General features: G+C 39.9%; 1 protein-coding gene across 6 annotated transcripts in view; it reads right to left on the reverse strand.

Annotated features, from left to right (window-relative positions):
- LOC133569383 (protein disulfide-isomerase TMX3-like) overlaps window positions 1–27,620 on the reverse strand; it is a 175,717-nt gene that overhangs the window by 123,856 nt on the left and 24,241 nt on the right. For 5 of the 6 annotated variants that reach the window (XM_061921672.1, XM_061921674.1, XM_061921670.1 and 2 more), the window contains exons 10-15: window positions 27,230–27,328; window positions 26,029–26,086; window positions 25,834–25,887; window positions 24,782–24,838; window positions 17,291–17,420; window positions 14,228–14,296 (exon numbers count right to left, since the gene is read on the reverse strand). In XM_061921672.1, coding sequence (XP_061777656.1) covers window positions 14,228–14,296; window positions 17,291–17,420; window positions 24,782–24,838; window positions 25,834–25,887; window positions 26,029–26,086; window positions 27,230–27,328 — 467 coding nt within the window. Of the gene's footprint in view, window positions 1–10,427; window positions 12,243–14,227; window positions 14,297–17,290; window positions 17,421–24,781; window positions 24,839–25,833; window positions 25,888–26,028; window positions 26,087–27,229; window positions 27,329–27,620 lie in introns of those variants that run through there. The other variant, XM_061921671.1, reaches the window with a different exon arrangement.

The raw sequence follows: 27,620 nt of genomic DNA on the forward strand, positions 1-27,620 counted from the left end.
GCCAGATGTGGCTCTTTTGATGACTGCACCTGGCTCTCAGATAAATCTTAGTTGCCAATGCTTAACACGGTAAGTAATGAATAATTCCGCAGTGTCAAAAATAACGTTCAAAATATAAAACATTCTCATGCATTTTAATTCATCCATCCAGTTTCTACCGCACCTGTTCAAGAAGTCGCATTAATGGTAAGAAGTATTTTATTTATTGTTGGTTAGCTTCAGAATAACAATGTTATTAAAAAGAATACGATACTTATTATACTCTAAAAATGTTGGTGTTACTTAAAAGTGCACGCATTTAGTTGTAGTTAGTCTTAAAAAAATATATTATATGGCTCTCACAGAAATACTTTTTAAAATATTTGGCTTGTATGGCTCTCTCAGCCAAAAAGGTTCCCGACCCCTGACCTAGATGAATGAGAACATGCATACATACAGAGAAAATCCATGATGAGTCACAATTGGCTGAGGGTAGAGCAGAACATTATGGACTGGCCATTTAGAGGCAAGATATGGCGGGACATCGAAACCAGGAAGCAAACTCATAACAGACATACACTCATGTCACATGAAGATGAGGGAGTCAGAGACAGAGGGACGCTTCACACTGACTACTCAAAAAAAAAAATAGAAAAATACAGTACTAGAAAATGGCAAAGGGATTCTCTCCTGAAGATTAGATTTTTCCTTTAGTGATGAAGACGGCGTCCAGGAAACTCACAATGATGTGTGTCATCGGCCATATTTAGACAAATGTATGCGCTTTAAGAAAATAATGCCCAAACCCTTAGTTTTTAATTGTTCATAGCTACACAAAATCATAACTGCTCCCTTCGTGTAAAGTTTTGCTGCACATACTCATTATCAACTGTTCCCAAACAACATAGAAGTTATTGTTTTTGTCGAGCTATAGATTAGGGTTGTACGGTACACCGGTACTGGTATAGTATGGCAGTACTAGTGAATCAAAAACAGTATCTGGAGGGGGGCGTGGCCTGCAGCAAAGTGGGGTGTGCCAGGGATGGCCTTGAAGGTGCGTAGATGGCCCACCTGGGCCTTGTTATCTAATAACCTGTCACTCAGTATAGGCAGCAACCAGCCGGAGAGACAGAGTTGGAGCTGGAGGGGAAGTGGAGTGAGATTGAGAGCGTGACGGACTTGGACAAAAAAGACAATTGCTGGAAAGCAACCCGCTAAATTGAGAAAAATAAAATTGCATTGTAAACCTGATCCGGGCTCTTATGATGGTGATTGGTGATCTGAAGAACACCCTGGAGGGAAACCTCCACACGGTACTATACTCTTTTTGAAAAGTACCGGTTCCCGGGCATGACGGCGCATTGTCACGTAATGACATTGCTGGTTTTGCGAGCAGAGGAGCATGTTCTACAGCGAACAATAACAGAGTTTTTACAAGCAGTATGTAGACAGAAAAGGGAGAATGGATGCATTTTGGCCTAAAAACAAAAGATAAAGGTGAAGCTATAACACTGAAACGCCCTCAGGAAGACCTGCTTTAAGACATGGCTAGCTAGTTAGCGGCGAACATCCATTGGCAGTCGGCAGTGTTTTAGCTACTTCTAAATCACTAATCCTCGCCTCTATGGCGACAAATAAAGTAAGTTTCTTACAAATTTCATCCCTGCAGGACGAGGAATAGCTAAACATGCTTCACTACATACCATAGGAAGATGTGATAGCTAACTGCTAACAGCAAGCTAGCACCTCTGAATGTAAACAAATGCCATGGGTGGATCTACAAATGACATCCACTGTAATGATAAAGTACAATAGCGTATCTAGTCGATACTACGATTACATCAATATTTTATATTGTCATAAAGTCTTTTTTCCTTGTTTTTTTCATTCATATTATGATTATAAACTCAGGAAATACATATCTGGACACAAGAGGACTTTGAATATGACTAATGTATGATCCTGTAACGACTTGGTATTGGATCGATACCTACATTTGTGGTATCATCTATAACTAATGTAACGTATCAAACAACAGAAGAATAGGTGATTACTACATTTTAACAGAAGTGTAGATAGAACATGTTAAAAGAGAAAGTAACCATATATTAACAGTAAATGAACACATGGATTAATACCTTTTTACAGCTTGTCCCTCATAATTTTGATGAAATAGAATGACAGAAAGACAAAGAAAGAAGCAGAGAAAGAAATGACACAATATGTTACAGTAACAATACGTTACTGCATACGTCGGCAGACTAATTAAGAGCGTCTGTTTGCTTACTTACTACCAAAAGACAAGTTGTCTAGTATGTTAGCTATTTTATTTAAGGACAAAATTGTTATTCGATTGCAATAAGAAACATATGTTTAATGTACCTCATATTTTTGTTAAAATAAAGCCAATAATGCATTTTTTTTGTGGTTCCCCTTATTTAGAAAAGTACCAAAAAGTATCGAAATACATTTTGGTACCGGTACAGATACCGGATGAAATTTATAGATCGATCTTTTTTTTTTGATGTAGGCAGACAAAATGACTGATCTTGAAAATGTTAAGTTTTAGTATTGCTATGACCAATGCAATAAAAATGATAGATTTTTAGGACATATCGCCCACCCCTAGTGCCAAGCTAAGGTTGGTAAAACTGTCAAGGGCAAGACCTGCCGAGATTATAAAGGGTGAAAGCTTTTAACCCGAATAAATCCCCCTTCTTTACAAAAGTATAGCACTCAGCTGCTAGTGGCAGTGTAGTATCTTCTTTTCGGGTTAAAAGTGGTCAAACAAGATTTTCCCGTGTATCAAGCGAGTGTACATTAGTGGAGGGTTTGCTTGAATACGTAAATGACAGCGTATAGTGTCGTTAATTCCCAGCTGGCTGCCGTCACCAAGGGTGCTTGGAAGTAAGCCGTGGACCCAGCTGGGGAGTCACGGCATGTTCCGGCACATCTGCGTGAGGAAACTGAGGACCAGATTAAACATAACCCGTTTCAGCACACAAACACCGCACCGGTTTCCTTGACCTAACAGGACCTATTTTTTTATAAGCTCTTGGGAATAATCCGGTCGAGTGATGGAAATAGCCCCCTTACCCGGCAACGGTTGTAGCGACATTGGCAAAAACGCTGGTCTCAAGTAGTGTAGCCTAGGCCAGCCTAGCCCTGAGGAGATGGCGTTCTTCAGCAAATTATAACAACCCAGGCAGCCTCATTTGGCTGCAGGGAGAGGCAGCAAGTCTCCACAGGGGAAATGCTTACCACGCACTAAAAGGTGACACGGATAATACCAGGCAGGCTGCCATCATTGTTATTCTTTGCTGAGTGGAGCGTTAATTGTTAACTTCAAACAAAGATTTGTCCAACACTGAGATATAGACTGTGGACATTTACCACATTATTATCTGTTTTGCTTCAATGTATCATTAAGTTAAAGTTCATTTAAAACAGGGGTGTCAAACTCATTTTAGCTCAGGGGCCGCATGGAGGAAAATCCATTCCCAAGTGGGCCGGAATGGTAAAATCATGGCATGATAACTTCAAAATAAAGACAACTCCAGGTTGTTTACTTTGGCAAAAAATAGAACAAGCACGTTGTGAAAACGTACGAATCAAAAATTATCCTCTGGAAAAAACACTTCAAGTTTGTTGAAAATTCTGAGGAAATTGGTGCAGTTTCAAAAATACAATGAGTTTAGACGTGGTCTTAGTAATCTACAAAGCCAGGATTAAACTTTAAGTCGCAGTCTTTCTGGGATTGAACAAAAAACACAACATGTAAACTCTTCGAGGTATCAAACACTTCCTTTGTTATGTCCACGTATCAATCCAGAGTTAACTCAACAAACCGAGAGAATCGGAGGTAAAACTATTCAAAAGGGTTAAGTTTTCTCACTATAGTTTCATATCTTAGTTGGCGCCTGTCGTGGCGGTAATCCTAGAACCCGTTGGTAGAACACCTTATTTCACCGGTTTGGTCCATGTGCCGCCTCTAATGGCCCTGATATTCCGAAGCGTTTTGGGTGTATAGAAAAGAGTTTTATCCAACTATTATTATTATTAATGTTATTATTATGGAAAAATGACAACAACAAGCCATCTTGCAATGGTAAAAGTTGATTTTCAAGACAAAAAATTATTTTTAAAGTAAAAGTTGATTATCCGAGTACACAAGAAACTACCGTCTATTCTTAAAACCCACACAAAGACATAATTGGGGAGTAAGGGTGCCAAATAACAATGTGTTTGAAGCGGAAGACACAAAACGGCAGGTTTTAAGTTTCCACGCTTTACTTTGTACCTCTTGCTGGTCCTAACAGAATTGCTATTGTGACATCCAGTGGACACATTCAGAACAGCAGTTTCTTTCATAAAAAAAAATAATAAAATGCAACTCATTTTAATACTTGGCAAACTCATCAGGCGGGCAGGATAAAACCTGTTAGCGGGCCTGATCTGGCCCACGGGCCATATGTTTGACACCCCTGACTTAAAAGATCAGAGCAAGTAATAGCAGTTACAGCCTACAAACGAGTTAATAAAACGGTAAATGTAGAATTGATAAAAGCTAATAAAAGTGACTGTTGCAGCCACCATATTTTTCCCAAACTGACACAGGCTTTTTGGTCACAGTTAAAGTAGACTGACCATACGTCCTCTTTTCCCTGGATATGTCCTCTTTTGCGGGACTGTCCGGGGTGTCCAGGCGGGGTTTCTTAAATGCCTCAAATGTCCGGCGTTTTGTGTCAAGGTTGCGTGTATTTTCAGTGTACGTACAGGGTTAAGAAGGGGTTGCATACAAATCGGATTGTGAAGGTGTGCGCACGCGGCTACTTTCATGAGGGAGGGGCAGAGACAGAGAGAGCAGAACAGAAAATGTATTGTCAATCAAGGCATACTTGATCAACAGCCATACAGGTCACACTGAGGGTGACCACATAAACAACTTTAACACTGTTGCAGATATGCGCCTTACTGTGAACCCACACCAAACAAGAATGACAATCACATTTCGGAAAAACATCTGCACCGTAACACAACATAAACACAACAGAAAAAATACCCGGAACTCCTTGCAACACTCACTCTTCAATATACAATGTACACCCCCCCGCCCCACCTCAACCCCGATTAGGGGTCACATCAAATATTCCACTTTGAAAAATATTTTTGGAGGAAGCTTTTGTATACTTTGTGTGTTTACCATAAAAAAATATAGTTTTGCTTGACAAAAAAGGGCGGAAAACAAACAAACAAACAAAAAAACAACATTGAAAAAACTGTCAGGAAAAACAGGACAATGCATACATGTATCATTTGTTTTCAAAACGATTACAAAAAAGTGGGACCCCAAAAATTTACTGTGGGACCCCATTTTTATGACTTGATGGGGTCCATCAAGAGGCCACCACAGTGGATATGTTTCTTTTACTTTTTATTCATAGCTGTATGTAGAAGTGTCTGGTTGTATCTGCTGCTTTAATGTCTTTAATGTCCTATGTGTTCTTTGATGTTTGATGTTTCCCTCTTACACACATGTAAGAGGGATGTGTACTATGGCTATGAGTTGTTGTTTTTTCCCCTTGGCCTCAGTCTGCACCCCCTCTCCAGGGCCCACGCTAAGACCGATTTTTTTATTTTATTTTAATCTTCTATTTTTTTCTCCCCCCCCTTGTTTACCTGTATCTCATCTTTTTTTGTAAGGGGCGCTGGAAGCCGGCAGACCCGTCAGCAATCCTGTTCTGTCTCCCTGTAATATTTGTCTGATCTTGAATGGGATTGTGCTGAAAATTTTAATTTTCCTGAAGGAACTCTCCTGACGTAATAAATAAAGTACTATCTAATGATGGGAATTTTCAAAATGGGGTCCCATGGACTTTGCATGGGACCCCATTTTGAAAATTCCTAGCACCAACACTGCTGTCAACAGAGGAGAAAAAATGCTTTATTTAAATAAATATATTATTTATAAAGCAAGTTCAAGTATCATTGACAAATGTTCACCTAGTCCCGGCCTTGGCACGCATATATGTGTCCTCTTTTTGGGATTTCAGAATATGGTCAGCAGAGTTAAAGATGGCTAGTGGCAACATTTGAAAGAAGCCGATGCCGAGTTGTGGTTGATAAAAGCTGGTAAAGGCTGATGGCTAGTTGAAAGAAGTTTCCGCATCAACAGCTGATAACGACTGACCTTGAGCTTTTGTTTGTGTGATAGAAGAAGCGAGAGATTGCTAATGATGTCTCCTAGTTAGAATAAGGGCAAGCACTGCTATAGTCTCTATCTGCGTTTTGACTACTACTGTTTCTTAACTAACCTGAGGAGGCACAGTTGACAACAAAAATAACTATGAAGTCTGCGACTTAACTGCTGATACAACCTGCTATATTTTCGAAACGGATACAGGTTACAGTTTACAAAAGCTATGCCTAGCTATGGTTGATAAAAGCGAATAAAAGAGACTAGTTATAGTTAGAAGAACATTCAGTCTGAACAACTTTTGAGCTACGACAGCAGCATAAGAATTCAGGCCTCTCTATGGTCAGACTAGGCTGCAGGGACAAATCTGACGCTTTCTCAATCTTTCATCAGTGCTTTTAGATTTTCAGCTTCACAGTTGGTGTCATGTGCAATTTTCTGAGTGTAGGTTGACCCTAGTCAACCAACACCAGTGTTGTAGTGTCTTGGTGTCCACAGCAGAGCATTCAGGTCCACTGCAGTTGTAATAATGCAAATGCATAAAATGTTTGATTAAAAAAAAAGCTAGTTAGCTAATTTAGGCAGCTAATTGATGAAAGAAGAATATTTGCTACCATAAGGGGGAACTGCATTTTTGTGGAATTTTGCGTATGTTATGAAGAACATGACGGATGTTTTTTTATGCATTTTATTGCATTCTAAATATAATACAAAGTTTACTTATAATGGAGCTAATGGGAGTCTGCCAATTTAGTAACAGACACATCAATAATATTTAATACACGGTGCATTCATTAAAAAAACACATCCCTTACTGTACAAGGTCAGCTGTCATTAGGATGCCAGAAAGTTCATATATTCCCATTTAGATGAAGAATGACTCATTATCCTTGCAAAGAAACTGAGGTTGGACCCAAGCGTCTTGTTTCGTTTTCGCCATTTCCGTGTTTAAATTGGAAGCCAAAGTCGACCAACTTGTTGAAATATGTCCTTGTTCCTCTACTACCCATGGGAGAGGTAGGATTTATGATCTAAAATAAAGTTTGACGGGCAAGGAAAGAGTAAGCAGCTCATACGTCGATCGTTTCAACAATAGCATGCAAGTCGTGGTGGTTTGTGCAGCCCTTTGAGACACTAGTGATTTAGGGCTATATAAGTAAACATTGATTGATTGATTGATTGAGTTTGTGATCACTGCCCCGGTTTGTCTGCATTAGACCTAATAATAACAATATCACTAATACATGGTTAATATTCAAGTCACAAAATGTAAATGGAGTATTGTTATTGGGTCATATGGGCGGAATAGAGGACCTCAAATTAGCTCCACTGTAAGCGGACTTTTATTTACGTTTATTTACGGGTTAGAATGCAATAAAATACATGTCATGTCTTTAATAATGATTGTGAACGATAGGCAAAATTCCCCCAAAAAGTGCAGTTCCCCTTTGAAGCAGAGTGGAAATATGGGGGGACTCACTTTCTATTTACTTTGTTCTGTTCAAGGACAAAATACAATGAGCACACCCTGTGTTTTTATTGCTGTAAACACACACACACACACCGCATCTTATGTGGTTTTGATGGTGAGAAGAGGTGGTTGGATCTAGATGAAGTGAGAGTGGACGACTGTGTGTGTGTGTCCAAGACACACGCTCAATGTAAATTTTTGATTTCATTGAACACCCGAACAACTCTGACAGGAAGGGGCAAGGAGGAAGACAAAAGCAGACAAGTCTCCTCTCCAGAACTGGTAGTGCAGCTCACGGTTGCAAGTACTTTGTTTGTTGAAAGAATTGTTCATCTTTAATTCTAGTCACCTTGTCTTATTCAAAGTGATGGGGGGGAGATCGGCACCAGCGCCTACCGCGATCAAAGGGAATAAGCGGTAGTGATGGATGGATGGATGGATGGGCAGGAACACACTACATGTAGCTAAGCTACGAAGCTTAACTACACTTTCCAGGATCTTGGCGGTAGCTTCACAACTTTAACGAGTAGCTTTTCCTGTCGCTTAGCAACTTTTAGACTCATGTAGCTAGGTAGCTAACATCAACGCTACACGCTTCAAACAGAAAAAATTGACTGCGAATCTATGTAAAAAAAAAATATGGAAAAAATACAATGATCTGGGTGAATGAGAACATCTGTACATCCGGACAAAATCCAAGATGATAGTTTGGTGTTGGTATGATTAGTCACAATTCGTTAAAATTAGGGCGAAACATTACAGACCGGCCAATTAGTGGCAAGATAAGGCGGGTCATTGAAACCAGGAAAAACAAAAAAGACATGCATTCATGTCACATGACGAGGGAGTCAGAGGGTTTCAAGCTGAAGATTAAAAAAAATAAAAATAAAAACAACGTACTTAAAAATGCCGCAGGTATTCTCTTCCGCAGATTGCATCTTCAGTAATAAAGAAGACCTCCAGGAAACCCACAATAATGTGTGTCCTTGGCCATATTTAGACAAATGTATGGGTTTTGAGAAAACAATGCCATAAACCTTAAGTTTTAGTTGATTACTCTGTAAACCAAAATCATAACTGGTCTCCTTATCTAAGACGTCTGACACAAACTTGGGAACACACATTAAGGTGAGTTGAGTTCATGACAAGTTTTACTGCATATAACCATTATCAACTGTTCCAAAACAACATTGTTTATTTTTTGTCAAGATACAATAGATGCTGTTTTTGTCAAGATACAATAGATGCTGTTTTTTTTTTTTTTTTTTTTTACTGTAGGTAGAGAAAATTAATAACATTTCAGGAATGGCAAAGAAAAGGCTAACTAAATAAATACATACAGTAGGGATCGGGGACCCCTACATGTAGTTGTAGGGTGACTCCAGCTAAATGACAGACAGTTATTAGTAATGGCCCCTGATGGAGATAGATATCTTTTTAAATCCTAGTCATATTTTAGAATAGCTAAGTATGGGCCATGCATAGGCCTTGATAGTTGGAATGTAGCGAGAAGTCCTAACACTCTTTTTATCTCAACTGTCCCATGTAAGGAGGAGGGGGAGAGGAGAAGAAGGGGGTTGGGTGAGAGGGAGAAAGAGGGGAAAACTTCCGTAGTAGAGCAGATCAATTTGGGCAATGCGATTGAAAGGTTGCTGTATCTAGATTGGTCTCCCAAAGCTTTGGTAATAAAATATCGAAATGAGCAACTCGGCCTGGGATTAAATTATAACCAGTTTATGTGTCATCTAACGAATCTGGGGGGTGACCGGAAGAAGACCAGGTCGAACGCATCACACCTTACTGGGTCTATTACTGATAACTGACGGGATAGCTTCCCCTGCAGCTTAGCTACATTTAATTGAGAGTAACTTGTAGCTTAGCTTACTATATTTTCTAAGTAGCTTGCCAACCACTGCTTATTCAGACAAGCCATTAAAACAAAAGAACCTGTGAGATCCGAACATTAGCATGACAGCTAGCAGTAGCTAATTGCTGTTGCCAGCAATGGTCACAATATTTTTCGACTATCATTACGATGAATATCTCTGATAAGGCCGAAGAATGTATGAGTTACTATACGATGGCACAAATTACAGTTTGTTATCATAATGCATACAGTATTAAACCCAGCTTTGAAGCACTGTCAGCCTCATATGACCAGTTTGTTATCATAATGCATACAGTATTAAACCCAGCTTTGAAGCACTGTCAGCCTCATATGACCAAAAAAAAAAGGGAGTTGGCATTTACAAGCTTTAAGTTCTCTCTGAAAATCAAAACGATATGAAAAAGTAGAGGAAACGTTTTTAAAAAAGATGTCAAAGATAGCAAAAAGAAAACACAGTGACCAGGGGCTACCACCACTGTGACTGATGAGCAAAACGTGGCAATGAGAATCGAGCGGCACGGAGACAAAAGTCTGTACAAAAGAAACATACTGTGAAGGTTTTGTGTGAATTATTAACAGATCCATGGAAGCCAAATGTACTATTTGTAACAGTTTCTGTTCCAAGAGCACACAAGTCTGTTGCCATGGTGCTGAAGACAACCAATCCCATGCTGGATGTCAAAGGCTATCAATTTTCAAATACACGAAAAGACAACATGTCAAGGCAACAGGTGCCCAAACCCTAATTGAAAGGCAATTATCTCCAAATGTGTGGAGATATGAAGTTTACACAAGGTACTGTAGCACAGCCCCACGAGCTGGCATCCATCACATGGGCTAAGAAAAAAACTGACAGGACAAATATCAGTGGGGACAAATAATCAACAACAAAAAAAGGGGCAATCTTTATTTTTGTCAAATTTGAAGAGAAAGAAAACTAATCATGAAGCAGTCTTGGAATGCACAGAGAACCTTTACACACCAATAAACAATCAAAATGATTTTAAAAATGTGACAATTCAAGGACTACTTGGCAAGTCGCGTGATCAGGCACACCAGGGATGTAATTTTAAGGGCTTTTTTTCTTAATAGTTTTGTGCTTATTTGCTTATATATAAAGATAAATATTGTCACTGAATGCGGAGTAGTTTGTGATAATGACGTTAAATTTTTGCCCCAAACGATTGTTCAAATATGTGATCAAGGGACACATTTTCATGGCATCTGGGAACTGCTCTGATATGCTGAAATTAATCAGAATGACAATTCCAATCCGTAGTTTATTTGAAAGGTGATTTTACGGATTATCAACATCTAATTACAATAAAAAACATTACATTTTTAAGAGGCTTTTTGCGACTGCTTCACACAATATGGATAAAAGACTTGGGACCAAATTATGAGAGGTTGCCCTAGCATAAGGAACAATTTTCCTTTCCCCTTCTAACCTGATACTCATTGTTAGAGCTACAGTACTTTGATGAAATAAGGTTAGGTTATTGATTTGTGTTTATATGACTGGCAATATTAAAATTGTACTTTATTTACAAAAGATGATCATTGTCGTTTTGCTATTTTGTGGTAGTTTGTCATGAAAAATAGTGTAATGTCTAAATTGAACAGTTTAGGACATGTTTTCAGTGGCTTTGGCAAGTTACTCAAAATAAGGTGGTGAGCTACCTGTAGGAGACTCCTGCTGTAGCTCTCCCTCTCCTCCCCTTAAATTTATCTATTAGATTGACTAACGGGGTACAGAAATGCACTGAAAGATACCCTGCAGGAAGCTAACAATATATGAACCCAACATGGATTGAATCCCATTAGTCTATGCTGGACACCAGCTGGGAAACCTGTTAAATGCAGATGCTGTGACAAGATGTGATGTGTGTGTGCAACCCATCTAAGCGAGGGGTTGTGTGAGGCTGTGCAAATGTTCTGTGCATAATGTGGTTTACTACACACATTCACAGAAATACCCTAAATGTACAGTTATGTGTAGCACCCCTACAAATGATAATTGCCATCCAACAACTTACAAAACTAACTCATGTATGGTAACGTTTTCCATCTTGGGCACTCTCACGTTTGGATGATAAACTGATGCTTCCTGCTTTGTTTGAAGACAGCGTTCACCTGTGTTCTACTGGTGGCTCAAGTGGGTAAAAGAAGATATTGGTTGGGAGTTTACACAACAGCTAGCTAACGAGGTCATCGAGGATCGCACGACACAAGCAGTGCGTTTGGGTCCCACACTCTGACGGCCGTTTTAGGTAAAGACTGGGAAATATGAGAGAACAGCCTGCGCTAGACAGGCGTGCAAGCGGGGAGTGAGACGGAAAACAAAGATCATCAGCAAAGACGACGTGTCATCCATGAGTCTTTGAGTTCCACGTCACGGCAGCCGACTCGGCCGGTCATCCGCCATCCGCCATCCATCATCCAGCCCAGCGTTAATCCGTTTTCTTCTCTTCGGGATCTTTCTCGTCTTCCAGCCCGGCAGTCTCCTCCTCCTCTTCCTCCTCCTCCCGCTCGTCCTCCTCATCTTCCTCCTCATCGTCGTCCGTGAGGCCTTCCCGCTTGAGCCCCTCCAGGTCGTCGGAGCCGTCGTCCGTCTCGGCCGTGCAGATCCCATAGCACATGAGGCTGATCACGCCCAGCGGCAGGCCGAACAGGAAGCAGCCCAGTAGCGGGGAGCTGCGGAACACTGACTAATAGGTGCAGAAACAAAAAGCAGGTAGGTATTTGGGGGGGGAGGTCGGATGGAAAGGTTGGATAGGGGCGGGGCAAGGCGGGAGAGTTAATTTGATGGAGCCATCATTCCTGTTGGCAAATGTACGGCCCGGGTAACCAACAGATGGCGCAAGAAGAAATAGTGCAAGGCGTGATCTATTTCTTGAGCAAATCAAACGATATAGGGAATTTGAGAGAAAAAAGTTGTTTCTGGAATATAAAACAGTGGTGCAGAGTGAATAGATAAATTTTCCTCTGGCTGGCCAAGTTAAAAGGTCAACAGGTCGGCATTTCAGCTCAATATTTTGCAGTACTCAGCTAGCTGTTCAGAATCAAGAATCAAGCCCATAACCCTGCAGCAGCTGGGCATATCCTTCACCACTAGGCCACAGCGTCCCCATGCAGCAGCCATAAACGTCAGAGCATTTATTTAATTCTACTTTAAAAGCGCCCCGTGACTAATAAGTAAACAGACCCTAATGTAGACCACCAGAGACAGGAAGGACGAAAGGAGTCCTACATCACTGCTGAGCTGAAAAGAGTAATATCCTCTCCCCCTTCCAGTCATCGCCACGGGAAGAGCGTTGCTAACTACCGAGGCCCAGCATCGCCAGATGTGACAGAGATGGGCATGCTATGCTATCACAGCTGGCCGCCATCCAGCCAGGCCTAATGCGGCTGCTGTCAAGGTAAGCAGCTAGATCTCGTTGGAGGCTTCTTATCTGCAGAGCATCCCATCGTGTCACAGTTAGTGAGACAAGTTAGGACGACATGTTGTCCTCACTTTGATGCCGCGGAAGAGGGAAAAAAAATAATCCCTCCAAATGTTGCATTGGTTTTCCCTCGTTTGGTAATTCCCAGGCTCGCACTGCCAAACCTTGTCTGGCAATGAGTCCAGTGAGATATTAGTGGAAGTGACAACATTGCAATAATAATTTACCATATGTTTAAGCATTCCTCTCACAGCCATGGCACAGTAAACACAATTTCTCCACCTCCCACTAAACAAAAAGGTGGGAGGAGATGGCAGTTGAGATACCTGACGCACACAATCACGTCTTCTTCTCTTAAAGCTTGCCTTGCATATTGTCTTAGCTGCATGCAACCCTGTGAAACTAGCTTTTTTTGTCTCTCAGAGGGAAAGTGCTACTTCTGTCAGCAAGCTTCAAGGAGCTCACTGTATGCAACAACACACACACCACATACGTCTGTCGACAATCTTTCCCTGAATACTGCAATCTAAAGACTGCTCTTCCACGAGCGAGTAAAAGTAACAATCAACACTTACAGAGATGATTCATTTCCGTTAAAACGTGTCGATATTCAAGGCTCACGAGTTAAAATGTGTGCAAACACAAACTCCACGCTTTATTTCTTACTTCTATTTACTATGTCTTCACTCTCACAGGGGAAATTGATGGATTAAAGGTTAATCAGTAACTAACTTATACAATGCAAATGTTCATGCTTATGACTTTGCTAATAGACCAACAAGGACCGTTGTTAGATGACCATTCCCAGTCAAAACTAAAACATATATAGAAGAAACTTTCTTTTCTTAACCTTTTAACATTGCCTAGTGCATTACTTAGTGCAATACTTTACTTTCGTTGTTACATTTCTTGTAATTAAAGTTGTTGCTTCCGCTACCGGACACCAAAATATAGATTTCGGTAACCTACTTATTAAAAGGGCATCTCAATAAATTATCCATTCGTGAATTTATCTCAGCAGTTCAATTAAAAGCGTGAAACTCAGTGATTCATGACACACAGTAAAACATTTAAAAAGTGAGTTTCCTAATGTTCTTCTAATCAAATGATTAGAAAAAGCCTTTAATAGAACTCCTAAAATCAGCATTTGGAGATGCAGCCGGATATTATTATTTTATTAAATCCATTTAAGGTAATTTGATAGTTAAAGCTTTAACTTACTAAAAGAGCAAGAAATTAGCTGATCTTACCATAACAGTGGATCTGGCGTCAAACGCCACTCGTTTGATCCTCTGAATGAAGCCGTCACCTCCTTGTGCCTGCAGGGAGACATAACTTTAATGGAGTCACCGTGGAGGAAATAGCTTATATGCTAATGTCACACCGGCGCCACTTGCCATCAGCGATTTGTTGCAATTACTTGAGGACAACGCCACAAGCCGTAAAGAAAGAAATTTTCAGTATGTTTATAAAGATCACAATTAACGTTGAGGTGCTCTTTAAAGCTTTAAAGGCCTACTGATTGAAAAACTTCCCATGCGCAAACGGTCCCACTCGCCACGACGGCCAATTAGTGACTTTGTGAGCGAGATAGGATTTGTTTATACTGTGCAAGTTTGCTGTCTTTGTGTAATTGCATCAGATTCTCGGAAGCCAAGATTAAAAAAAACAGACAGAATCCCCTCTCTTTGACAGAAGAAAAACACTTCATGACTATCATGAAACCTGCAAATGAGGCGCCACCGCCTGTCAGTTTGCTCTTCCGGCGGCAGGCTCATGCTTCAAACATGGCCAACCACGCCGCCCGCGCTCAGGCGTTTTATCCTTCTGGATGACGAAGCAGCGGGAGTTATTTTAGCTTGTTGGCAGTGCGCCTGTATATGCACCACATTAGTGGGTATTCCCACACACACACACACACACACACACACACACACACACACACACACACACAAATCAGAGCCAATATTAAAATATATCAAGAAACGTTTTTACCAAGCGTCTGCAAATGTCGGTTACTAATCACCACGACGTATTCAACCACACATCCTAATAATTGAAAGTTAATTTGATGACTTATGATTTGGTGTGCTGGAAATACTGCAGCAGGGGTCGACAACTTTAAGCATACAAAGAGCCATTTAAGCCCGTTTCGTACCAAATAAAACCCACCCAGAGCCGCAAACTCTGTTTGATCCCTTAAATGACGATAACCCCACTTCTACTTTCATTACACTCATGCTATAGCATTCATGAAATCAAACACTAGAAAGAAAACGACTCACCGAGTATTTTTGCTCTAATCAGCTTTATGCAGGAATTCCGAAACTGCTTTTTTTCCTGTCATTTTCAGCTGGACATTTTTTTGTTCTAGAAATGTCTTTGAGCATTGGATTTTCTGTTTTTTGCTATCTTTTCACCACATGTCAAACACAGTGGTGAGTCACACTAATCAACAGTGAAAGCAAAATAATCTGTCCATGAAACATTAAAAGTTGCCTTTATCAGAAATGTTTTCTCTTTTTTGATTGCTAGCTCACCTGGGGGGTTGACCGCTAAAAACAATACAATTGCTTTGTTATAAAAGATGATGCACAGGGGGTGTGATGTACATTTCGATTGATAAAACAACCATTACATTAAAATAAAATAACTAAATAAAACAAAATAAATAAAAACTAAATAGCTATTATTTATTGAAATTTTGTTAGCTAGAACGGAGGCATGAAAAAGCCACATGTGGCTCCAGAGCATTCTCATTTGTAATAACCGGCTCGTTCTACAGCAGGAAGTGGGAGTGTGAAGGGGGTAATCCATTCAGCCTCTAGACTACTCTAATAGTGCACCCACAAACCGCAAACAATACTTTATTTACATTTCGTGACTTGACTATTGAACAAAATTTTTTATTATAAGCGCTAACACAGATAAACTAATTTTTGCCACGCTGTGATCATAGAGAGAGAAAGAGATGGATAGATAGACAGACGGACAGACAGACAGACAGATAGTACTTTATTGATTCCTTCAAGAGAGTTTGCTCAGGAAAATTAAAATTCCAGCAGGAGTGTGCAAAATTGAGATCGAATTTAAAAAGTAAATATTGGGGATATAAATGGAAATAAAATAGAAAACATAACAATAAAAATAAAAAAAACACTAATAACAATACAACTATAACAGTAAAAATAAGAATATAACAAGAGAAACTAGGCAGTAGTGACCATGTTATGAAAATATATTGCACTGTTTTTTGGTGCAGATCATGCCTCTCACCTGAGACACAAAAAGAAGCTAATTTGCGTCGCTGCCTTTTTTTTAACCTTTCGTGAGGATTATTGTTAATTCTTCATCTAAACAGGAAGATATGAACATCCCATAAATCGGCATCCTATTGAGAGCAGACATACTGTAAATGATTATTTTTATTACGTTGGTTGTCTCTCAGGAAGTCTATCATGATTCGTGGTGATGGTGTTGTTGAAGATTAAAACGAATGTTGCGATGCATCTGTGAAAATAATACGCCGCCATATGCCTAAAAGGAGCAAAATACGTAAATATTACTGTTATTGTGAATGTACCTGATGCTAAATTACATATATACAAACTTTGTACATACATATTTACTTACAGAATGTATATAAAACCTTGATGGAGGTGTTTGGATTATTTTAAGAGTGCTTTATAGGCGGAAGAGCGCAGCTCACATTGGCTCCATTGTTAGCTGACTTTTACTGTATTTACGAATTAGAATGCATGAAAAAAGAAAGTGTTCTTGTCTCACATATTTATTGTTAATGATAGGCAATATTCCCCCCCATAAAAGTGCATTTTCCCTTAAGTTGCATCATTGCAAGCGGAAGGCCTTCACTGGGATTGGCTGGCAACCTTGCTGACACTAAGACTGTCCAGGTCTTCAACTGCAGTGTGAGGTATCCACTGTTTACCCGTCGGGACGTCTGTTTGTTATCGCGCAGAGGAGAGGGCCTCTGCTTGTTTGGCTTATGGTTTGGTACATGTAGCGACAATAGCTATTGCTGAGCGGCACGCGGATTACAATGCAGAGCGGTGTACTAATCTTGTTGTTTGACTTGGAATTATTTGGGGATAATCCATTCAGAAAGGATGGCGATGTGAAATCTACACATGCAAAAAGAAGATTGCAACAAGTACCTATTAGAAATGCGAGGCAAAATGCTTGATTAATCAGACTACTGGTGTGATTACGGTGGTGAGTACAAGAGGTAGGCCGACGCTGAGCCGAATGCATAAACACCAAGAAGTGTGAAGAGAGGAGAGGGGAATTCAGACCTGTGCAGAACCGTTCAGAACGCTGCTGATGAACTGGACCAGCTGCTCCACGGTCTCTGTGGGCTGGCTTGGCAGGAAGTACTGCTCGTTGGATGTGTTGAGGATGATAACCGAGGGCACCGTCACCTCTCTGAAGGAGGACAAAGACCAAAAAAAAACCATCTTTAATCCGCTCAACACCTTGGACTGGCATCATCAAAAGGCTTCATTTGGTAGGAACAAATTGTGGCGTTCCAAGAACAAATTACTACACAATGGCGTGATAAACAAAGCCTTTGTACTCTGCTGCACTTTTCTCAAGGGAATTATTTCAGAGAGACTTCTTTATGGGTGCGGGAAACAGACAAAGCAGCTGGAATTCTCCTCAATGTTGCAAACAGATTGCAAGCAACTGAAAATTTCAAGGCTTCAAAATGTTTATAATTACAGGAAGACACTGCATGCCCACCAAAGACAATTTTCATCAAGCAGTACAGTTTGCTTTATTCAATCAGAATAAGAAATACTTTATTAATCCCCAAGGGGAAATTAAAATTTGGTCTATGCATTAGAACTGAACCCAACCACAGGTTGACAAATATGTTCACTATTGACCCATCTTGTGGGTAGTGTGTGGCCTTCCTGTTCTTTGTTGAATTGACTTTACGCTATGTCACCACGCTATCACATCACGCTATTTACATAGGTGACCTAGCTATCGCCATCCCCCATACATTACTGAATGGCAAGCTTGACAACAGATGAATAAACCAATACATGGCCTGGATCAATTATAAGTGTTATGTAAACAGTCCTCTTCATCATGCTGTTCACATTTTTGTCATATGAGACCAACACAATGCCTAAAAAGTCATTGCCATGCCTCAGACAGAATGTTCTCAGAGGGAAGTGGCCACTGAGCTTAGAGCATTAGCATTAGCATGTTGCTATATTAGAATTTCCAACATTGCAGGAATTTTAATCAATTTTTAGTTTTAATCTTTACACAAGGGTTATTTCAATACCAACACTCAAAATTTACATCGCTAACTTTTTTTTTGTAACTTTAGTACAAAAGATTGCACTACACGTGTGAGCACTGTGTCAAAATGAGCTGGCGTTTCCCATATATTTACTAATTGCAAATATGGCGCTTCTGGTTCGCCCTCGCCATAAACAATAATGCAACTGTGACCGTATGCATCGTATGCGTCAACACACACACCTACTACACACCTGATTCGCCAGAATAGACATAGCAGAAGGGAGCCGTTTTTCACCTTTATCAAGGTACGCAATAAAGGTGAAACGAGATAAGGAAGTGAAAGAGTATAGAGTCCTACTTCATGCTAATCAAGTACAAGCGGCCATGAAAAACAAAGCGTTTTCTGCATTAATGTGAGCGCAGTACCGCCTCCGCAAGCCTAAGAAGTGTGCAGAAAAAAACTACTCAACCTTTTTCGTTTTGTATGAGTGCTAGAAGGACAAAGCTTAGGAACACTTGGCCATCCTGGTGAAATATGAAAACCAGTGGTATTCAAAATGTGGCCTTAACAAAAAACAAACAAAAAACAAAAAAATGAGCCCATGTAATGGACCGACGATAGATAATAGAAAAAAAAAAAAAAAAATGGAAAAATGGAGCAAAACGACATAACCTATTAAAAAAAGGCTGAAATGTTGGTACTGGTAAAAAAACAGAAAAACAAATATATGCCTAAAATATGTGTTTTAGCCTACTTCATTACTATCAATCAATCAATCAATCAATCAATCAATCAATGTTTATTTATATAGCCCTAAATCACAAATGTCTCAAAGGACTGTACAAACCACAACGACTACGACATCCTCGGAAGAACCCTATATCAAACAAACTTTAAGAATTAATTCCATCCATCTATTTTCTACCGCTTAAAAAACAATATTGTTCTTTATGGTGTACTAGAATATAAAAAACTAGACTATTATTATTTATGAGCATTTTTATCAGCACATTATTGTTTGTTTTGATGTATGCCACGGCTGTTCATTTTGAATACATACCGTAGCTACCTCTTGGCAGCTGCTACTGCAATTTAAATTCTGTGCACAAATACGTGAAAGGAGAGTGATAATAAAATACTTGACACTTTGAAACACTTTTTAATAAACTACTGAATTTTAAAGTACATGGGTTCAGTTCTTTTTTTTTCCCTGGAATTAAAAATCATGAAATTAACAGTGGTCTTAAAAACCATGAAATTTACAAGTATCCGTATCGACTACTGAAATTCTGGTATCGTGACCACCCTACCCAACACTGCACTAAAATAAACTGTAGTGCTATATACTGTATGTAGGCATGGTTTAGGATGCAGACATACCCTCAGTACACTTTCAAATCAGCAGGGGAATTACACAATTTCGCAAGATGAAAAGGTCATGCATTGCAAACAAACGATTCCTTTTTCTCACAGTGCGCCCGATGCGGCAGCCGAGCTCAGATAACACATCCATGCACCCCTGCTTCAGTTCCTCCATCATACCATTGTGCGGACCCGCGGTGATACTTTAACCGGTAAAAAAATGCACACATATGCGCACGCATCCATCATTGCCCCTGCCGACTCGCACAAAGTCATCAAGGACTCGCCGCACTGACCAGCTGAGGTCTGCAGTCCACGCAAGTACACACAAACCCAAAATGCAAATGTGCATTCCACTTGATGTGTTGCCTACTCCAACAGATGGGCCCCATTTCAAATAACTGGGAATTAGCCTCTTCACATCACTTAAAGAGGAAAACAACGAACAGTCATATACCGTAAATCGTAATTAGTAACAGTCCAACGGTAAATAACCTTCCTGGCAGGGATCCCTGGCATTGTGTGGCAATAACACATTCCACAACAATTCCACCATTTTCTCTAACTATTGTCACCACAACAATTCCACCATTTTCTCTAACTATTGTCACCAAATATGAGAAACATGTCATCAGGGCAGAATCATTAATATCACTCTGCTCTTGCTTCTGATTATTGTGCAAGTGCACATACTGTTGTGGCCTGCGAGTGTATATTAAGATCAATTCTGATGTCATATAAATGCTAATTACAGCAATGGCGCCAGGAGATGGGTTTTTTAATGATCTGAAAAGTGACGGAATCAAAATTCAAAATGCGGTGAAAAATAAGCGCATACTCTTTTTGTAAATTTGGGTATGGTTTAAATCAGTGGTTCTCAAATGGGGGCTAGCGTACCCCTGGGGGTACTTGAAGGTATGCCAAGGGGTACGTGAGATTTTTTTGAAATATTCTAAAAACAGCAACAATTCAAAAATCCTTTAGAAATATATTTATTGAATAATACTTCAACAAAATATGAATGTAAGTTCATAAACTGTGAAAACAAATGCAAAAATGCAATATTCAGTGTTGACAGCTAGATTTTTTTGTGGACATGTTCCATAAATATTGATGTTAACGATTTATTTTTTTGTGAAGAAATTTTTAAAATTAAGTTATGAATCCAGATGGATCTCAATTACAATCTTCAAAGAGGGCACTTTAAGTTGATGATTACTTCTATGTGTAGAAATCTTTATTTATAATTGAATCACTTGTTTATTTTTCAACAAGTTTTTAGTTATTTGTATATCTTTTTTTCCAAATAGTTTAAGAAAGACCACTACAAATGAGCAATATTTTGCACTGTTATACAATATAATAAATCAGAAACCGATGACATAGTACTGTATTTTACTTCTTTATCTCTTTTTTTCAACCAAAAATGCTTTGCTCTGATTAGGGGGTTCTTGAATTTAAAAAAAATGTTCACAGGGGGTACATCACTAAAAAAAGGTTGAGAACCATTGGTTTAAATAATGTACGGTATGGTTTAGATCAGTGGTTCTCAAACTTCTTTTTTATTTACTAACTACCACCTTGTAAAAAACTTCACAAGTACTACAATAATCATCAACATGAAAATACAATAACATAGCAGGCCTACATATTCATAAAAAAATAGGCAAAGGGTTTTTCTAACATATATATTTAATGATTTTGGCCACTAACATGACACACAGTTTGAACAGTAACAATGTGTTTGAATAAAAGAAAAGAAAACACTGTATTTTAATCAAGTGATTCTTTAGCGTATCACTAGACGGGAGCCCGCAAACCGTACCACAATTTGAGAATCACTGGTTTCGATGAAGACTATTTAGGGCAGAGGTGTCAAAACCTTTGCTTGCGAGGGTTGCATACAGAAAAAAATTTAAGGATGCATGGTCCACTTTGATAAATGTTGTTCATTAGAGATACTAAAACCAATACAATGTAGAAAAATCAATACAGCTGTACCCCGTTTATCGCTGTTCATCAGTTCCGGACATGACCACAATAATTTATTAATCAGTGCGTTCAACTCAATTACTCATTAATTATAAATCCAATTTTTTTATAGCTATCCATCCATCCATCCATCCATTTTTTACCGCTTATTCCCTTCAGGGACGTGGGGGGCGCTAGAGCCTATCTCAGCTACAATCAGGCGGAATGCGGTGTACACCCTGGACAAGTCGCCACCTCATCGCAGGGCCAACACAGATAGATAGACAACATTCACACTCAAATTCACACACTAGGTCCAATTTAGTGTTGCCAATCAACCTATCCCCAAGTGCAGTGGAAGTGGGAGGAAGCCGGAGTAACCGGAGGGAACCCACGCAGAAAGATCCCGAAAAAAAAATCTATATATGACCTTCTCAATATGTTTTTTAACATTATGAGAGCCCTCTAGAGCAGGGCCTCAAACCTTTTGACTCAGAGGCCGCATTGGGTTTAAAAAATGTTGCCGGTGGCCGGGTATATATACAGGGTTTCCCGCAGTGGTTTGTTGCTAAGGCGGCCGCCTTAATAACAAAGGGCCGCCGCCCAAGCTAAAGTCAAGCTGTTCTGCTTCGTTCTTCCTCTGTCAGTGTCAGTACTCTCTGCAGCACCCAGCATTGACCCACCCACAGAACCATCTGACTGGTTACACGCAGAGCGGTACCAGCCAATCAGCAGTGCGTATTCAGAGCGCATGAAGTGTGTGCTCTAGCGTCGTGATGAGCAGATAGGTGTTCAGCAAGTAAGCATCAGGCAGCGAACTTTCCCCAAATTATAATAAACACCTCCCAGTCAACTACAAGTAATATCACTATGAGCCCGTTGACGTTCTAGAAACATAAACGGCAGCTCAGCTCGCTCGGAGTCCTTGAGGTGAAGGCTAATTAGCTTTTAGCGTAACGTTAGCTCATTTTGCACTGTGTGTGTGCGTGCTTGCGTGTGTGTTATGGACAGCAAAGCTCTGTCTGTCTGTTATTTCATTTGACCGGTTTCTGTGTTGATTGAGCTGGGTTGAAGCAGCAAAAAAGGACATTATGTTAAATGAAGAGTGTCCTGAAGCTGTCTCTGATAGTTGATAAAGCCTACATGAACTCCATGGTGTTCAGGGATAAATAGTCTCTCCTATTGCTATTGTACTATTGTTTCAGCTGTAGTTACATTAATCATTAGTAATGTAGCAGCCTAGTTTTGAAAGGCAGGGTCCCTGCTATCACATGTTAATAAAAATATAACATTTACAGGCTTCCCAAATGCTATAATAAATTAACCATGATGAGTTGAGCATATGTCAGCATGTGGCATAATAATGACATACTTAGTATCTCAGGTAACTAGGACTGTTTTGTTTTTCCTTTATGGAAAAAATATTGAGATATACAGTATATCGCCATTCAGCATATAGAGCGGAAAACACAACCAAAAATTGTAGGTTTCTTCATGCGACGAAGCAACCCTACTTCACCACAGCCTGTAGTCTATTGCCCCCCGGGGCTGTGGTGGCAGCGACGAGGTGGAGATGTGATGGCGACAGGCCGAGTTACACCGATCCTTACACCCACACACCCCTTTCCCTGGTCTGTCCGCCGGAGACACACCACCTTACCTAACACATTTTCTGGGGGGAACACTGAGATAGATAGATAGATAGATAGATAGATAGATAAGATAGATAGATAGATATATATATATATATATATATATTCTGAGCGCGATGATGTCATGTAATTGATGAGAAAATGCATTTTTAAACAATATGATTTGCCTGAGCGGCTAGGAGACACCGAGAGTAACAAGCGGTAGAAAATGGATTAACAAAATTATAAATATATATATATATATATATATATATATATATATATATACATATATATATATATACACATTTAATTGGGACTTTGCATGCTAGCGGGGGACCCCTGCTCTAGAGCTTTACACTCTTTTACAGCAATATAGAAATGCTGTGTGAGGCTGAGCTAATCAGTGGCCACGATACCGAACAGCACGTTTCAATTGGTCTGGTCTCCTCAAGTGGCCAACACCTTTGTAGTGTTCATGCTTTGTCTATTTTGCCATTTTTATGCTTAATTTAGGACCAAAAATGTATTAAAAAAAATGTTTGCGGATTTAAATCCGCAATGTTGTCAAGCTGCAAAATTTTAAGCGCGATGTGGCGGGAGACGATTGTACATGTTTAACTATGTTAACAAACATACACAATATAGCTCGTACACATGTTTATGACAGGAGGCATGGAAAATCGTCAAAGACGTAAGTCGTCAGCCATTTTGGTTTTCAGGTTGCATTTTTGGGGGGGTATTTGGTTGGGTTGCATTTTTGCTTCTTTTCTGTTCTTTTAGAATGCGTCTAGATTTGTAGATTTTGGACTTGTTAGTCGGTTGCATTTCGGGTATATGCTTTCTCATAATGCATCACCTAACATTTGGGACACTTGCTGTTTTGAAAGATAATAATATGGGGGTGGTTTACTACAGTCCAGGAAATAGATTTCATTGCTACATAATGTCCTCTCTATGTGTGTGCGTGTGTCCACGGTGAAAGTGGTGGAAGCCTGATGCCAGACAGACTGCTGCCAGGATGCAGTAATCGCTGTGATGACAGAAAGAGGGATAAAAAAACCATCAGATTTATTTTCCCCGGCCCTCCTGGGGGAAGGGGATTAGTGGACATTGACAGGCCAGGATTTCATCCCTCAAAGGAGGGCAATTAATCCGGTCCCGCAGCATCCAAAAAAGTCAGTCCTGGAAAACTGAGCGCCGTGCTCGTGGGGGGAAAAATAAAAAATAAACCATCGGGAGGCCAATTACGTCGTTTTATCCTAGAGACTATTTAACTTTGGCCATTTGAAGAAAAGATGTGTTCATCTGTTAGTGAGTCTCTCTTACTATGGCACATTATGTCATCTGCCGCATTGGCACACATCATTGGCCGGATAATTACAAGTGAGGGATGCTGAGGCCTTTATTTGCATAACATCTGCATTTGGCAGCATTGTTAGCTATTACGCTACACGTCGCTATAGATCCAGTGCGTTATACGCTTTACTATCATCAAACATTCTGTATGTGAAGCGAGATGGCACAGGGAGTAAGTGAAAAGGAAGAGGGGGCTGTCTCACCCCATGATGAGACCATTGATGTAGTCATTCCCGTCCATGTGGCCAAACTGGAAGTCTCTGTAGACACAAGGCCACATTAATTAAGTGTTGAAGCTTAAGTACACAAAAACACAGAAAAAAAGAAGTCCAGTACATTTCCTGTCTCGGTGGAATGCAAACAAACTTTCCCCTACCTTAGTTTGCATGAAGCGTGAGAGAGGGATTTTGGAAATAATCATCAGAGCGACAAGAAGAGGAATTCAATTTGAATCTCATTGTGTGGCACCATGTCAGCAGAGTGCATTATGGGTAGTTCAGGTAGGAAAGACTGATTACCTTCCCTCTCTCTTCATTTTGCCGCCCCATGCTACATAATGGCGCCTGCGCTCATATCAATGACGAGATTATGAGACGGAAGCGTGTCATAAATCCAGTGAACACAATATGAAACATCATTCTGGCTTATTGATCATTTTGCTGACAGCACTGAGGCAGCCCAGGAGTTGAGCTAATAAAAAGTTTGAATTTGAATGTCATGTTGATTAAGATACATGCAGATGCAAAAGCTGATTTTTTAATTATCAATTTAGGTCTTCCTGGAGTATGACTCGGAATCATGGCTGCTTGCTTCAAATTTCCCCCTAGGAAATGGAACTATAAACCAGGGTATCCATTGGAGGCGTATTTATTATCAGATAGACTTAGTGGTTTCTGTGGTGAAGAGTTCTAAAATTGAATCTCATTGCCTTTCAAGAGTGGGAAGGTAGATGCTATCTGGGACCTACAGAAGCAGTCACCTTACAGGTAAAGAACGGCCAAACAAAAATAGTTCAACTTCCACAATACCAGGTATTTCTAACCTAATTTTCCCAAGTACCTTTTTTCGAAATTCCTAACACACTTTTAAACCGTTCTTATTTTTCACACAAAAATGGATGATTAAGCATGATCTTTTAGAACAATTTTGATTGACAGGTGAAATAAAAAAAATTTGGACTAATGGACATTATTACTGGGGCTCTGATACATCATTTACAGGCTTTCTGAGCGGCTAAGAGACTAATTTGCTGTACCTGTTAAAGTGCTGTCTGTATTCATTCGCCACCTTCTGAATCATGGTTTTTAATCTAAAAAAAAAGAAGAAAAAAAGATTAAAATGTCATGGGAAAACTAGTGTGCAATTCGTGGCAATATGCAAACAAGCGAGGCAAGTATTATCTTGATTGGACAGCTGTGCACTCTAAGCAGCGGCCGTGCTTTCCACGTACCTGCCACTCTCCTCTGTGGGGTCCTTCTCGTCAATGACTGCGATCGCCACCAGTTTGCCTAAAGGGAGCAGACGGGGCTGGGGATTAGGACAACGGTCGGGGAGATAAGAGGCTCCGAAGGAGCTCAAGGGGACACAAAATAAGGTGACTATCTTACTTACTAATTAACATTTAGTTGGATTTGGACAAAAATGACAGAGTTGGGGAAACATGATAAACACTTGAGCAAACATGACATATGCTTGCTTCTACAGCATGCTCAGGCCTCCACAAAGCGTGTTGTGACAAGAGTGACCCCTGGTGGTTACCACTGTTGGCTGTCAGTTTTACTGCTATTGAGCTATTTCAGCAGTTTGTTTTCATAGATCGTTTAAACAAACTTGTCTTATTAATAACTGCAGCATAAAAATAGTTCATGCATAATGTTTGTTTTCCATTACATCTTTATGTAAGCACATTATTTGGTTTCAAAGCAGCTAATAAGAGCAACTATATCTATACTATTATATTCACCGAAGCCTATTGTGATTGATAGAAACTGTTCCACAAATGTGACCATACACTTTTTTTATGTTGCAGTGGACTACACATACGAGCCTGTTTCCCAGTCACCTCTCCTTCAACAAAACTTATCTACATGGTCAAACAACTCGGCGAGCTGCAGGTACAGAGGCACTTAAGACACGGACGCAATGCTTAATGTCACACTATGAGTTACGATGTAGCTGCAAAGCATGAAAATTGTAGTCCACCGGGTCCGTTTGAAGCATGCAACTGTGTGCACTCAAGAGCGAACCACACGACTCCGATATGTAATCTTTGAAAGTAGCAATCTCCAGCTTTAATCAGCAACAGCCTAGGTCTAATTAAAATGCATGTTTGCCGGGTAGTAGTGCTTGTTAGAAGAAGTACGAAAACAGGAAGCAGCTAAATCGAAGCAGTCATCACAGGAAAGCGCTCATTAAGGGCCAAAATACTGCATCTAATATTAGAAAGCACAGCAATGCCTGTGCAGAGCATTACTTTAAGATTGCTGCTTAAGACTTTCTACTTAACTCCCACCCACCCCAAGCTTCCTGCGGGTGGGAAGGTCTGCAAGGTAGAGTAGGATGGTATACATTTTAGAAAACATTTACAACTCTAATGAGCAGCCATTAAGGGTGTAATGCTTATTATCATGATGACAGGAAGTTAATTTTACCTGTGTCTCCGAGCTCGTACAGCGTGAAGCCGTCGATCTGCAGATACCCTTGGAAGCGCTCTCTATTGACCCACCCAGACAAACCGCCGTCCTCGTACTCTGCAAAAGAGGAACACAAACTTTTATCAACACAACTTGTTAATAACAACTAAAGATCGGCCAATTATTTGCCGATATTTGGCATTTTGACATATATCGGTATAAACCTTTTTTTTTTTTTTACAACTACAACAAAAGTACATCAGCAAATACAATATAGAGACATATACAAATATCTAGTATTTAAAAATCATAAATAATTAGTGAAGTAGATATGAATAAACACTGCTCAAGAACCAGCCAGTTTTCCCTGCATCAGAAGATGCTGGAGCCCAATTATTTTTTTTAATTA

The sequence above is a fragment of the Nerophis ophidion genome, linkage group LG15 (assembly GCF_033978795.1).
Source record: "Nerophis ophidion isolate RoL-2023_Sa linkage group LG15, RoL_Noph_v1.0, whole genome shotgun sequence".
In the NCBI taxonomy this organism is placed as follows: domain Eukaryota; kingdom Metazoa; phylum Chordata; class Actinopteri; order Syngnathiformes; family Syngnathidae; genus Nerophis; species Nerophis ophidion.